Source organism: Chrysemys picta, chromosome 5 (genome assembly GCF_011386835.1).
Source record: "Chrysemys picta bellii isolate R12L10 chromosome 5, ASM1138683v2, whole genome shotgun sequence".
NCBI lineage: Eukaryota > Metazoa > Chordata > Testudines > Emydidae > Chrysemys > Chrysemys picta.
The window spans coordinates 83079497-83094822 of record NC_088795.1 but is presented as its reverse complement, the minus strand read 5'-3'; the positions used below and the strand labels follow the sequence as shown (position 1 = coordinate 83094822).

Here is a 15326-nt window from a genome sequence, read left to right as displayed (position 1 = left end):
ATTATTATTAGTCACTGGAGATACAGTTGAGTTAACAAATGACCTAGTTACTAATTTGGTTTTCTTTACTGCTATAGCAGCTGTCCTGCACTGGAAAAAAGTAACTTTTCGATCACAAGTCATGTGCTATACGACAATTCAAAAACTTAGTTTTCTGTAAAACAGTTTGATCTTTCATCAATAAATTAGATAAAAAGTACTATTAATAAAAATTTCTGTGACATACATCATCCCTCCAAGAATAAATTGAGCTTCTTTCAGTGGACAAGCCAGTAGTATAGCTTTGTATTCCAGACCAAGAATTATTCAAGTCTGTTGGTGTTATAGGACTGCTAGAAGACAGTGACGAAACAGTTTCACTGTGGAAAGAAACAAAATAATAATAATCAAATATATTTTACACAAACATACTAAAAGTAACATTGCACATATTCATACCATATATATGGTAGTGATGTATGCCTGTGTGTGACACACGTGACTTTCTGAACATGCTGTGAAATCCATCTGTTAGATAAGGTGATGAGATGGGTATTGGCTTTTAGACACAGTGGGATGGATGTATGCTGCAATCATATCTATCATCCAAAGGCTGATAGGTAGGGCCCTACCAAATTCACAGACCATTTTGATCAAATTCATGGTCATAGGAATTTAAAAATCACTAATTTCATTATTTCAGCTATTTAAATCTAAAATTTCATGGTGTTGTAATTTTAGGGGTCCTGACACAAAAAGGAGTTGGGGGGAGGGTTTGCGGTACTGCTCCCCTTACTTTTGCATTGCTGCCCTTCAGAGCTGGGCAGCTGGAGAGCGATATCTGCTGGCCACAAGCCCAGTTCTGGAGGCAGAACCGCCTCCCGCAGCAGTGCAGAAGTAAGGATGGCATGGCATAGTATTGCCACCTTTCCTTCTGCGCTGCTGCTGTAGAGCTGGCCCCTCAGTCAGCAGCTGCTGCTCTCCAGCCACACAGCTCTGAAGGCAGCACAGAAGTAAGTAAGGGTGGCAATACCGCGACCGCCCTAAAATAACGCTGTGACACCCCTGCAACTCCCTTTTGGATCAGGACCCCCAATTTGAGAAACTGTGGTCTCCCCCCTGAAATCTGCACAGGATAGGGTAAAAGCACACAAAAGACCAGATTTCACATGGGGAGACCAGATTTCACGGTCCATGACGTGTTTTTCATGGCTGTTAATTTGGTAGGGCTCTATTGATAGGTTAACTTTTCTACCATATTACACTGCTGGGTGATTATCATTTTAACTATTACCAGGACACCCAGAACATGTGTATAGGCATTTACTTTACACATGCACCCATGTACATGCATACATCCTCAATATGAGAAAGGTGCTGAAAGAATGTGTGTCCTTTTGCACAGTAAAGTCAGTGCAGCCAAAACTGTACAAGTTATAGACAATCGCCCCCGAAATCTATTAGAAACTGCATTATTTCTTATAGTAAAGTGTTTAAAACTATAAAAGTTTCAATTAGTATTGCTTTATTATATTTACTGCTATGGATTATATTTTACACATACAGAGAGTGGGCTTGTGATGGTTTGGGCCCTTTGGGGTGTCACCTGATGTGCTGCGGTGCCAGAGTCAGCCTATTCTGCCAGCCTGGGTCCCCTTTACCTGGCCTTGCCGGGCTAGGCTCACAAGCCTCTTCCAGGCAAACACACAGGCAGGGCGACACCCAGCTGCATAGAGAGACAGAAATCCGTTCTGTTGCCCACTCCCTTTAAGGGGTACAAACCCAAAGGTTTTATGAAATTCGCCCCCTCCCTCAATGTGGAGGGAGATATATACAACTTCTTGCCCAACCCCCAGTTAGGAATTACATAAACTGGGTTATATTATAAGCAAGAAATATGTTTATTAACTACAAAAGGTGAATTTTAAGTGAATATAAGAGATAAGACAGAACAAAGCAGATTACTGATCAAATAAAACAAAGTACACAAGAGAAGCTCAATATACTTAAGAAACATTACAAAATGTAAATTCTCACACTAAATGTTATTTTAGGCAGGTTGCAAAGTTTCTGTGGTTCAGAGTTCCAGTTATATTTCCTTTTCAGACTGGACCCCATCTTAGTCTGGACTCCCCTTTGCCTTCCCTTCAGGTGGCTTTAGCAGTCTTTCTTCTTGGGCAGATAGGCCATGGAGAGGAGGCGTCTCATTTGCCTTCCTCCCCACCCTTAAATAGGATTTATATAAGGCGGGAATCCTTTGTTTCCCAAACTGACTCCCCTTCCCTTCCAATGGAAAGTTATAAGAGGTCCCAGGTAATGTTTAGTATCAAGTGACAAGACCACCTGACTCTGTAGTATTACAGTGTCCATGCGTCAGTGGCAGTATGGATTGTCCGCAAGAAGGCCAAGCCTTTTCACAGTCCACTGTCCTCGCTGATGGATCATCCACCCTGTCTAGCTTTTTCACTGTTGTACCTGAAGTGTTAGCAATGGGTGTCACCCAAAATAGCATGGTTGAAATAAAGATACATAGTTAATATTCCTAACTTCAGATACAGAAATGATACGGGCATACAAATTGAATAATCACATTCAGTAAATCATAACCTTTCCAATGACACTGTACAAGACGCATCTTGCATAAAGTACATCTCAGTTATGTCATATTCATATCATAAGTATATTTTCTTAAAGAATATGGAGTGAAACATCATACCTTCCCCCAAGAGATTATTGCAAGAGGATTGGTCGCTGACCAATATGGAGGCAGTATGCCTAAAATCCCGTTTTGGCTTTGGTGATACAACGTCCAAGTGTTATCAAACACTGTAATGTTATCTATAGGTGGTTTTGCAAAGTCCTGGGTTTCTGTTCCCAGGTTGCCTGAAAACATTTTGGTATGTAGCATTGCAAAAATAATGCAGATATCAATATCTTCTTAAGTGTTGGTGTCTTGGCATTTAACCACCAATGCCATGAGGCGGTGTGCCTCAGTTTCCCCTTTCACACAGCAGTCTAGATTAGTTATGCCTTTTCTGCTGTGCCCAGCTCTAAGCCTGTTTACAGGTACTAGCTGAGAAGCAGTATTGTTATAGGACTTTTTTGTTACCACTCCCAGGCCGTACCAAAGATTCTTCCAAAAATCATGCATGTTACATATTTTTAAAGTATTTACCACCTGTATCAAATTCTTTGTCTTGACCCATCCCCCGAGGAGATAGCCACAGGACAGGAGCTCACTTTACCCACTCCCACCTTTGGTAGAAAATTGCTTTGCAGGGCAGTAGAGGAATTAAAGAGACTCTCTCTCATTTCCTCAGCAGTTTCTGTAGTCTTGCTCCTTCCCACTGGAGCTTCAGCATAAGATTTCTCCTTGCTGTTGACACACCCCTGGATAGCCCTAGCCACATTGAAAAAGTAATTTCCCAGAAGAATTTGTGTAGGATTTTGAGTTAACTCAGCTTGCAAATCCCAGTTTGCAAATCCATGTTCACTTTAGCCAAAGCACAAAGATTTTGTGACCCCCTACTAACAACAGGTCTGCCATCTGTCCTGGCAGTATGTCTTTCTCCTGAACCTGGTCTCTCCTGACCACAGAGATTTCTGCACCAGTATCTCTCCATGCAGGGAGTTATCTGCCATTTACTTTGACAGCCTTCATGTACTTACTGCCTGGATGTGCAGTGGCAACCTTTACAAATCCTGTGTGATGAGTGGCAACTGCCTGAGGTGCCTCTATGCTCTGGGTAGCAGCATTTCCATGAGTTGCCTGCTGCCTGTTCCCACTCAGCACAGGGCATATATTCTTCAGGTGCTAAGTGGAATTACAATGATAACACCTTCTGGGCTCTTTTGCTTTCACAGGAGATTTGGGACGAGGACTGGAGGAGTGAACTTGGGGAGGTGAGTGTCCAGCCTCCCATCCACCCTCCTTCTTCCCAGGGGTAAAATGAGGACTTTACTTCCCACCAAACTTAAACCCCGCGGCCTGTGATTTATTCCTACTAGGTGCTTGGGATTGCTCAAATTTATCAGCATAAACTGCAAGTTCATTGACTGTTTCCATCTTTTTATCCCATAAACATTGTTTTACATCATCACTAGACATATTCAGGAACTGTTCCTGACCAACCAAATCACACATTCCTTCAAAGCTTGTAATATCTTTTCCCCTCACCCACTTATCCAGTAAATCTCTTATTTGGTTCATATAAGACACATTACTTAATCCAGCCACTCTCTTAAAGCTTCTAAATTTTACTCTATAAATTTCAGGTGTAATCTGAAACTGTTCAAAACCAAATCCTTACATTTACTATAATTGGAAGCATCACCCATGGGCATCTTATTGAATATGTCCAGAGCTCTCCCAGTCAATTTTGCAACCAAAGTGGTCATCTTTTGATCATCAGGAATTGCATGTAGCATACACAGCCTCTCAAAGGTGATGAAATATTCAGCAACATCACCAGATTCACTATATAGTAGACACAATCACCCCCACTTGTGGATTTTTGGAGAGGTGGCGCCCCCTGGTGTGGGGCTCTGTCTCATCCACTCCATTACAGCCAGTTCGTGCTTCCGATCTTCCCTTTCCCTGTCAGCCTCGAGCTGCCTCAATTCCATGCCTTCTCATGGTTGCTTTCTGGGCCTCAATTTCTTTGACTTTCAATTCCAGGGCTTGCTTCTGGGCTTCCATGGCCCTCATGGGCTGCTTTCTCCCCAGCATTTTCTGCTTCTTGTAATTCCAAATGTCTTTTATGCTCTTTCTTGTTTTCTGCTGCCTGAAATCTGCAGAGCTCCAACTTTTTCGTAGCTTCACTTTCACTCATTTTGCTGTTTTTTCCTGTCCCTAATTCTCTTGCCCAAAATAAGCAAACAGAAAACAACAAACCAGTAACCACTTTGTCTGTTCTCTAATCACCACACTTAAAACTCACTTAAAATCACCACCAGTGTTTCAGGGCAATAATCGGTGCACGCTATCCTGCCGACTACACCACTGTGATGGGTTTGGGCCCTTTGGGGTGCCACCTGCTGTGCTGAGGTGCCACCGAGTCAGCTTATTCTGCCAACCTGGGTCCCCTTTACCCTCCTTGACAGGCTAAGCTCACAAGCCTCTTTCAGTCAAGCACACAGGCTTTCTTCTTGGGTAGATAGGCCATGAAGAGGAGGAGTCTCATTTGCCTTCCTCCCCACCCTTAAATAGGATTTACATAAGGCAGAAATCCTTTGTTTCCCAAATTGACTCCCCTTCCCTTCCAATGGAAAGTTACAAGAAGTCCCAGGTAATGTTTAGTATCAGGTGACAAGACCACCTGACTCTGTAGTATTACAGTGTCCATGAGTCAGTGGCAGTATGGATTGTTCGCAGGAATGCCAAGCCTTTTCACAGTCCATTGTCCTGGCTGATGGGTCATCAGCCCTGTCTGGCTTTTCTATTGTTGTACCTGAACTGTTAGCAGTGGGTGTCACCCAAAATAGCATAGTTGAAATACAGATACATAGTCAATATTCCTAACTTCAGATACAGAAATGATACAGGCATACAAATTGGATAATCACATTCAGTAAATCATAACATTTCCAATGACACCTTACAAGACCCATCTTGCATAAAGTATATCTCAGTTATGTCACATTCATATCATAAGCATATTTTCATAAAGAATATGGAGTGAAACATCACAGAGCCCATTGCAAACTTTCAGTTATGGGTTTTTAGTTTGTCAGAAGGCTTTTAAATGACTATACTCTGGATCCTCCAACACTGGAATGCAGTGAAGATCCAGGCAGTCATCTTCGCAGACCAGTCAACTTCTAGGCAGTGGTAGTTGGAGTGAGGCCTCTTTAAAGTTAGCTGATCTACAAAAACAGTTAAGTATCAGGGGGTAGCCGTGTTAGTCTGTATCTACAAAAACAACAAGGAGTCTGGTGGCACCTTAAAGACTAACAGATTTATTTGGGCATAAGCTTTCGTGAGTAAACTCTGAAGTTTGAACCTGGACTCTCTATGCTGGCTGGTGCCTCTTCATTTTGCTCTGAGGTTGTGGAGCCCAGGAGCGTAGTTCAAACCCAGAGATATTTACAGGAGATCTGATTAAGAAGAACTTGGGTAAATTAGGGTTATTTGTATTTTATGCAGTACAGAGCCTGTGTGTTTCTGTTCCTAGATTAAATGCTTTGAGATTCAATAATAATAGTTTTATAAAAAAAAAAAAAAAGAAGAAGAAGAAGAATGTGGGATTATGTTACTCAGCAAGTGGGGGCAGAGGTGGGGAAAGGAAAAATAAACTCTGAGAAGCAAAGAATCATGATTGTACAAAATATTAAGTACATTGGAGAAAATGAAGACCATAGGAAAATGTTATCAGCCTGAAATGCAGAGAAGACAAATTTTGAGTTAAGCAGACTACTACATAAAAAGGTGAATTTACTTGCTATCTCAGCTAGTTATACTGCTGCTTCCCTTGCATGGCATAATGTTTATTTGGAAAGTTGAAGTCCACACTTACCACCTGTCATCCATGAAAATGACCTGGAAATGACCAATGTAATCCAAGAAGTAATCTGAAAATAATCACTTGAATTAAGCGATGATGTTTCTTGATCCATTACTCCTGCAGGAAAAGCTTACCGAAAAATGATTGATGACATTCATTTTAACTATGTTAGAGAATGTACTTTAGTGAAAAGAAACCGCACTACATTTGTGTAAAAGCATAGTATTAAATGTAGCCGCTTTTTTCCAAAATAATAAAGCAACCTGTTAATTATCCAGATTTGCTGTAGACACATTGTAATATTTAGTTATAATGGATTATATTACCATACTTAGCCCATTGTTCTATTATGAATAAGTACTATTTCAGAAGTTAATGCATACCAGGTAAAATTGTCAATGGCGTCCTGCACATTTCTCATAAAAATTGCTGGAAGATCTCCACTCTTCCCTGGGAAACAATGATCTGTAGATCCTTTGGACAGCCCCTTTCTGAAAACACCACAAGAAAACAATATTAATTATATAGTCTGTACATAATCATAACTCATGTCTCCAATCAAAAACAAAGGGTAGAAACTAACTACTGTACAGCAGACTACTGTATAGCCAAATGAAAAGAGCGGATCTGATTTAAAAGAGGGTCAGAGCAAATGATTTTCACACTGGAATTGATACTGTAAATTCCAGTCACAAGTGAAAGAAGAGAACTCTGGATTCCTGTACAACACTCAAGAATGTGCACTTATGGTGAGAATGGTAGTACAGCACTGTAAGACAGAATGAATTTACTCCCAAACTGGCAAATAAGAAGGCTTCTGCCTAGGAACTAGTACTATAATCAGGGATCGGAGGGAAGATCCTACAAACCTTTTGCACACAATCATCAGAGTCAATGGGATTATTCGTTTAAAGGATGGGAGAACTGGGTGCCAAGGTAGCAATGAAAAAAAGAAAATAAATTAGCTTTGCATTTAGTCCATTTATAGAAAAAAAAAGTATTATTTTCCATCTTCCTGCAACCTGTTTTTCTTTATGGACTCAAACAACTTATTTGCAGGATCTGGACTGATGACTGTATGATTGCAGAATAAAGCATCTCTCACCACTAGACAGGAACACTGGCTGAAAAGTATCTGGTCTATGAATTCAGAACAATTACTTGAATTTCCGCCTCGGCCAACTCCTTAAAAGTGTTAATTAACAAAAATGTTTGCTCAAACAATTTTAAGATATAGTAAGTCAATTTACAAGAGCTTTCCTGAGAAAAAAAAATCTGAGTGTACTTTTAATGGAATTAAAGGCTTATTTTAGGATTGGTATTAATCTGTACAGAAATCTACATGTTATTCTTCAAATATTTCTTTACCCTGTATTTTGCAGTTCAGAAACCACAGGAAAAACACTCATGCAGCATTCCCTCCCGGCACCAGAGGTACTTCAAAAGTACAAAACAGTAATTGTTCAGACAGTACTTAGTTAAATAAATGTTGTTGTTCAATCATTAACCTGCAGCTGGTTTCACTGCCTGTAAAGTCTGCAGGAAAAGAAGTTACAAATATGCTACTAGGTAGAACAGGGCCTTTTCAAAGAGTCTTTAAACAGTCAACTTAACATTTTCATTAGGAAATCTGAGATGCTAGTTAAATATCAAGATATGTACACATATCAAAATTTTCATGAGTTGCTAAAGCACCATTACTTCAGTTCTGAAGAAATTTGGATAATTTGCATTAGGGATAGGCCATAAAAATTTTCATTACTCTGCCCTTTCCAATGTAACAAATGTTAGTACTGATCTTCTGACTCATTTTGATTGTTACTTATAAAATGTAGTTCTATGTCGCCACCCTCAATAACTTAAAAAGTCTATAAACCTTAAACTACATACTTTAAAATACACAGATGGGGAAAACTCTACTGTTGCTTTATTGCTATTTATATTTCTACTACAATATCTTACTGTGGAGAGAAAAGTTAGTATTTTTTAACTGGAGTAGTTGTTAGTTTACAATTCTAAATGGCTATAATCTAACTCAGTTGTGCAATTAATAAATTAAACTGATCCATTTAGAACATACAACACTGAGAACTCCCATATAATAGCTCTAAGAGTACCCTAACAATCACTAGACTTATGACAATCACCGAGCGACCTTAATGCTAATATACAAATAACATTACACTGCCAGCTAGCAGCCCTAAATAGTCAAATTCATGAAACAATTTACCTCAGCCAGCAGACAATAAAACCAGAAATACTCCAGAAAAGCCTCTCACCCTTAGATCACACGCAGTAATATAACCTCATCTCTCTCCAAAAACCCTATCAAACACAATACTAATTTTTTTCCAATATTGCCATAACAACATAATCTCAGATAACATCTTAATTTTTGAAACTTAGTTTTAGTTAAATTTGAATGGAATTAAAGGCTTATTTTAGGATTGGTATTAATCTGTACAGAAATCTACATGTTATTCTTCAAATATTTCTTTACCCTGTATTTTGCAGTTCAGAAACCACAGGAAAAACAATTTCTATTGAATATAGTATTGTTAAATCATTATATAGCAGTTTATGAAGTATAAATATATCTTCAGAACACATACAATACTTTGCACAGACACAGGAGAGGGTTCAAAACACTATTTGAATGGTAGCTTGATGGGACACCTGTGTTCTATTTTGATGCAGATACTTCTTAGGCATTTTTCTTAGATAATAAAAATAAATGAGCTAAATAAATATATACAAATAACTAAACTCTGATATTTATTAGGATCTGCTATGATGTTTTCATGATCTCCCCAACATAAATTATTCCCTAAGCTCCTAACTCTAGCACTGCATGGAATACTACAAAGTAGCTTTCTTTAGAGAAATCATCTTGCTCAGAAAAAAACTGAAATCTCTTTAGAAGAAATACATGCGTTTGTAAACACAATATATAGGCTCAATCCTGCAACCTTTTCTGAGATGAATAATTCCTTACTTAAGTAATACCCATGTAAAGACTGTATGATCAGCCATACTATTTTCCAATTTGTCTTAGTATTGACTGGGATTGAACGCAATGCATAAAGACACTGTTTATGGTTATGAGAAGAGTTCTGTGAAGAATGACATGAGCAATTAAAGCCTTAAATTAAAGCCAAAACAGTCACTTTGAGCTATATTCTACCCTTGTTCCAAATGTGGGCCTTCCACTGATTTCAATTGTACATATTTGTTTATTTCTAAAGAACAAAGGTCAAATACAGCATTAAGTCACTACTCAGACATCAAAATTATTATTACATACATGTACACTCCTATTTAATCCTGCATCTATCATGCACCTTTGACTGCCTCAGCTGCCCTCTGCCCTCTAATCCCTCTCCCCAGCGAATTCTAAAATTCCAAACTTCTGAACAGCTTCAAAACAGACACCATTATTTTAATTAAATCCACTGGCCACAGAAATGTTTCCTTTTTTTTCTCTTCCCAGATGTGAAACTCACACCTCACAAGCCTGATTAAAATGACCTGAGGCCCCAGTTGGACAACGGTCAGTCTACAATGGCGATGGTATTCATGGTCAGATATCTTGTGCCTCCTGAATGCTAGAAAAAGAACCTCATACTTTTCAAAAGGAGAGATTCCCAAAAGGTGCTGAGATACTGAACTGGAAATCATGACATTTGTATTAATAAACAAAATCTCTTTGTACAGAATTTTTAATGTAAGAGATTTTCTTGCTCCCCCGAGTTGTTCTCCTGGCACTGGGAGAGCCTGGAGCTACAGGCTGAGGTATGAAAAAGTAACAAGAATAAAAAAAAATGCAAGTGCTCTAAAACAGGCTTTTTGGCCAGGAAAAACACTTGATGGTATGGTATAAAGGTTTTACCGGTGATCCTTTGGAATGACCTATTGTTAGTAATACAGTCATGCCAAATTTACACCAATACATCTTGCTACCACCCCACCCCATCATGTATTTTATACACCATTCACATACCCTATTCATAATAAGCTGTACACACTATCCATATTTGCATACATGTGTCCACACACTCCATATTCACACACACTGGACACGTGTAACACAGCCCAGCACACGCACTGCCCCCGAGAATTCTGACCTCCGCCTGCACACGCGCGGAGGCTGAGGCTGGTGTCTCTGCAGGGAGGGAGCCCCGAGGCCCGAGGAGCGCGCGCAGCCCCCCGTGTTTTCCAGCCTTACCCTATGACCACCAGCTCTGGATCTCGGGCACGCCGGGGCGGGTCGGAAGTCACGGGCGGGGGGCAGGGGCGCCGCACCCCGCTAGCCACGCGCATGAAAGGCGCAGAGAAGAGCGGCGCCCGGGCTCGCAGCAGCCCAGCAGGGTCCCTGTCCCTCCTGGCGGCCCCAGCGCGGACGCGGCTGCAAGCAGCGCCCCCCTGTCATTTCTCATTGTGACCCTCCATCTCCCGTCGGGAGAGAGGCCGGGGGCGGGTGGGAAAGGGGTCTGCGGGGTCGGGCTGCTCCGGGGCCGCTGCAGCTTCACCCTCCGCTCGCTGCGGGCTCTTAGCGCCCCTTCCCGACGGCCGCAGGTGGCGGGGAGCGGAATTCCACAACAGCTGCAGTGAGCGGGCCGGGCGGCTCCTTCTGTCCAGGGCGCGGCTCTCCCCTGGGCAGATACTGTGCGGCGCGAGCCCACGCTCCAGGAAACCCCACTCTAGCCAGCCGCCTTCATTGCCCGAACAACCCTCGCCACACCCCACAAGTGACCGACCCATCCAGCTGCCGGACCCTGCCCTACTTTCTCACCCTAGGGAGAGCCCTGACCACTACCCCATCACTCCCCCCCCACACACACACGCACCCCTTCCCTCATAAGAACATAAGAAAGGCCATACCGTCTCAGACCAAAGGTCCATCTAGCCAAGTATCCTGTCTACCGACAGTGGCCAATGCCAGGTGTCCCAGATGAGTGAACCTAACAGGCAATGATCAAGTGATCTCTCTCCTGCCATCCATCTCCACCCTCCGACAGACAGAGGCTAGGGACACCATTCCTTACCCGTCCTGGCTAATAGCCATTAATGGACTTCACCACCATGAATTTATCCAGTTCTCTTTTAAACTCTGTTATAGTCCTCCTACCAATTATTCCCCTCCTTCCAGGAACAAGAGCCTTAGTGCCCTAATGCCAATGCCCCCTAAACCCAACAAAGCCCTAGCCATCCTCCAGGTGCTGGAGCAATTTGTATAGTGGGGGTGCTGAGAGCCATTGAACCAAACAGTTAATCCTGTATATAATGGAAATCACTTCAAACCAGGGGGTGCTGAAGCTCCCCCAGTTCCAACACCTATGCCCCCCCCACCTTCGTGTTAGCCAATAAGAAAAGCCATACCCAACCATCCTAACACACACCTGCCAAGTCCTTCCACCCAACAGGACATCTGAATAGGTTCCCCCGCCCCTTCCCATCTCAGGGACAGGATTTTCAGAGCAAGGCTGCTGCTGGACTGCTCACCGGGGTCCAGATTCTGCCAGCAATGAGTAGCACTTTACTGCCCTCCTAACCCCACTGAAATGACAGGATGACTCACAAAAAAAAGTACTACTCACTGAATACTAGTGGTTGAATCTGGCCCACCTTATTTGGAGGAGGGAAATGCAAAAATAAAACAAAAAGCAACAGAGGTAGGGACAATTGCTGCCAGAAACAGTGGTTAAAAATACTCCTGTTCTGGAACTTGTACCAGGCATAGGGTTGGAGTGAGCTACAGCATCAGTCCAGGCAACAAGAATGCATGCACACCCTCAATGCACAGTAAACCATAAACATATGGAGAAAAGAAGATCATTAATGTCACTCTGGGGAATGATGGTGATTCCTCCTTTGTCCAGGTGTTAGAATTTTTATTTCCAAAGCAACATTTAATAAAGAAATTCCCAGGGAGATTTCCACCAATTGACTTTAAATGAAGGTTTATTTCAGAAATGAGTTTCTAACGCAGTTTATTCACTTCAAAATTCCTGTGCTTGCCCATGGTACTGGCAGATGTAGCCTACTGAGTATTTCCAAAATGTACCATTTAAAAATTTCTCTGTACCTAATGATATGCCTTATTAAATAATTCCACACACTCCCACTCCTACCCTCATTTCCCCAGCTGTTTCTGAAACAGTTCCTGTATGCTTGGTTTGATGCAAGAGAAAGGCAAAGCACCAGATAACACCTACATCAGGCCTTGGCTTTCCTTTGCAGGGGTTAATGAATTTGGGAAAACAAATCAATCCAGAGCAAAGAGTTGGCTAGCAGCCTCTCCCTCAAAATCCTGCTGTGGGGGCAGGCGGACGGCCATCTCAGATAAACTGGTATGGATTAATTTTCCCCTCCACTATCCCAGTTTTAAGTATAGCTAATCTTCATGCTACAGGCAATGGGAGAACGTGTGTGACTGCATATTTACTCCAGAGCACTTCCCACTGCTACCAGTGTACAGGTTCCAACTAAACATGTACATCCCAGATAAATACTGTACATCTCTCCATAAACAAATATTACCAGGAAAGGGAGCGGTCTCAGGGGAGCTAAAAATAAACTGCTAAAATAGCAGGAATATATAACAATTGGCTAAGCTATATTAAAATAATATTTAAATCTTGAAAATGTAATATTTAGATTATAGGGTTTTTTATTTTGGTTTGTTTTAAGAGAGGAATGAAAAGGAAAGTATGCAGAAATATTTCTAATGTTTACAAATACAGCTATCCTCACATACAAGATTGAAAAACATTTACTTTACACATTCTTCTGAACCACTACAACACTAAATAATAATAAACACATTACACAATCCAGACAATAAACACAAAAGAGCACTGCAACATAATTTTAATTGTAAGCCACTATGAATAAAGACACTAACAAAATGCAACTTATGAATTGTACACTGTATATCTGAGTATAAATGAGAAATATTTGCTTTGTTCTAAACTATAATGTAGTTTTATACTGCCACTAGCTGGCTATTTTATCAGAGTGTTACACTAACAACACAATACAGCAGCCCTTATGGACAAGTCACTTCAGTTATAAGACCCTAATTTACAGATGCTTATGACAGTCTTAAAAAAAAAAAACCTGAGGCTGACATTTTTCATATTTGGTCACAGTCCAGTGATGAATTTTATGAGGAAAATTTGACAAAAATTCCATTTGGTTGCCTGGGATATTGGGGACGGGGATTTTCACCAGGTAAAACTCATTATTTTTCCTCTACTTGGATATCACAAATACTGAGGGGAACCAGGGAAGCTGAATCAGATGGATCACAAAGGGAGGAACCACTAAAGCCATAATTCCCCTGTGGAGCTCCACTAGTGGTAGCAATTGTGAAAGCTGCAATTAGGACATGTAAAAAGCAACAGAGGGTCCTGTGGCACCTTTAAGACTAACAGAAGTATTGGGAGCATAAGCTTTCGTGGGTAAGAACTCACTTCTTCAGATGCATCCCAATACTTCTGTTAGTCTTAAAGGTGCCACAGGATCCTCTGTTGCTTTTTACAGATTCAGACTAACACGGCTACCCCTCTGATAATTAGGACATGGTTACCATGGTATCTTAAAACGCTTATGGAATGGACTAGGAAAAGGACAGGATTGTGGCTACAAAGGGGCCAAATTTTCATCCCCTACATGGAGTTCAAGTAAAAGGGTTTTGCACAGGAGACTTATACAGTGGCTTGGAGGACAAAAATCCCCTCACCCAAAGAGGAAGGCAGGGCATGGAGCACCTGCACAGTGAAGTGCAGTGAATTTCCCAAGGAGGGATGAGATGTTAAATATCATTCAGTGGTCATTGAGGGCTACACCCTGCTCTAAACAAGGCGAGAGAGAGAGAGAGAGAACACATGGATCTTGAGGCCTCTACAGAGTGTGCTGGGCCCTTCTCATTGCTTCCTAGCCACTCACCAGGCAGAATCTCTTTCACGACCTGTACTGTCATTAGAGTTTCTACCAATCCCTCCAAGTGGAAGGAGTTTGGTGTGGAAGTCAATGCAGATTGAAGCATCATTAACTCCTCTCTCAATATCCTTCACTGTTGGAGTAGAGTGTTCTGCATAGAGTGATTGCTTCCCCTGCACTCCATCCTCAGTATGTATCCTGAATGCCAGCTGAAGCCCAGCTGTGTGGAGTTGGTGCAGAGTGCCTTTTGCTGGCTCGGAGAAAATGAAGTGTGCATGCTGTGTAGGCTCCACTATAGCTTTCCATGGACTTAGAACCTCTCCATGTTCTTTTTTACTCTGTTTTGTTTCAACACCTTGATGTAGAGGAGAATATAGGGCCTCAAATGAGAGAGCAGAATCATATGGTAGTGCATAATGCCAAAGAAGTTGCATAGAGGGTGCTGAAGTACTCATGGAAGAATCTACAGGCAGGAGAGAAGGAAAGAATACTGGGCTCTCTCTAGGAAGGGTGCAAGAGAGCACCAGAGGTTTGTATAAAAAAGAGGACAGAACTGCTGTGTCTAACATAGAGTTCAGGAGTGAATGAGGATATTTTAGATTATAAAGTCCTGAAGGCAAGGACTGTCTCTTTTGTGTTTGTACAATGGGGTCCAGGTCTATGACTGAGATCTCTAGGTGCTACAAATGCAATACAATAATATCTATGAAATAGGTCTGGGAACAGATAAGGGAACACTTTAGGGCAGGGGTCCCCAATGCAGTGCCCGCGGGCGCCATGGTGCCCACCGGGGCATCCATGTGCACCCGCCTACTGGCCGCCGGACAAGCAGCCGCCAAAATGCCACCAAGAAGCGGCAACGTCAAGAAGCGCTACTGCCGAAATTTCGGTGGCAACGCC

General features: G+C 41.7%; 1 protein-coding gene across 3 annotated transcripts in view; it reads right to left on the bottom strand.

The window, feature by feature from the left end:
- FAM149A (family with sequence similarity 149 member A) overlaps positions 1 to 15326 on the bottom strand; it is a 72461-nt gene that overhangs the window by 15768 nt on the left and 41367 nt on the right. The window contains exons 1-3 of one of the 3 annotated variants that reach the window (XM_005282043.5): positions 10708 to 11136; positions 6866 to 6973; positions 227 to 359 (exon numbers count right to left, since the gene is read on the bottom strand). In XM_005282043.5, coding sequence (XP_005282100.2) covers positions 227 to 359; positions 6866 to 6973; positions 10708 to 10802 — 336 coding nt within the window. In that variant the 5' untranslated portion in view covers positions 10803 to 11136. Of the gene's footprint in view, positions 1 to 226; positions 360 to 6865; positions 6974 to 7850; positions 7919 to 10707; positions 11137 to 15326 lie in introns of those variants that run through there. The other 2 variants (XM_042841977.2, XM_005282046.5) reach the window with 2 other exon arrangements.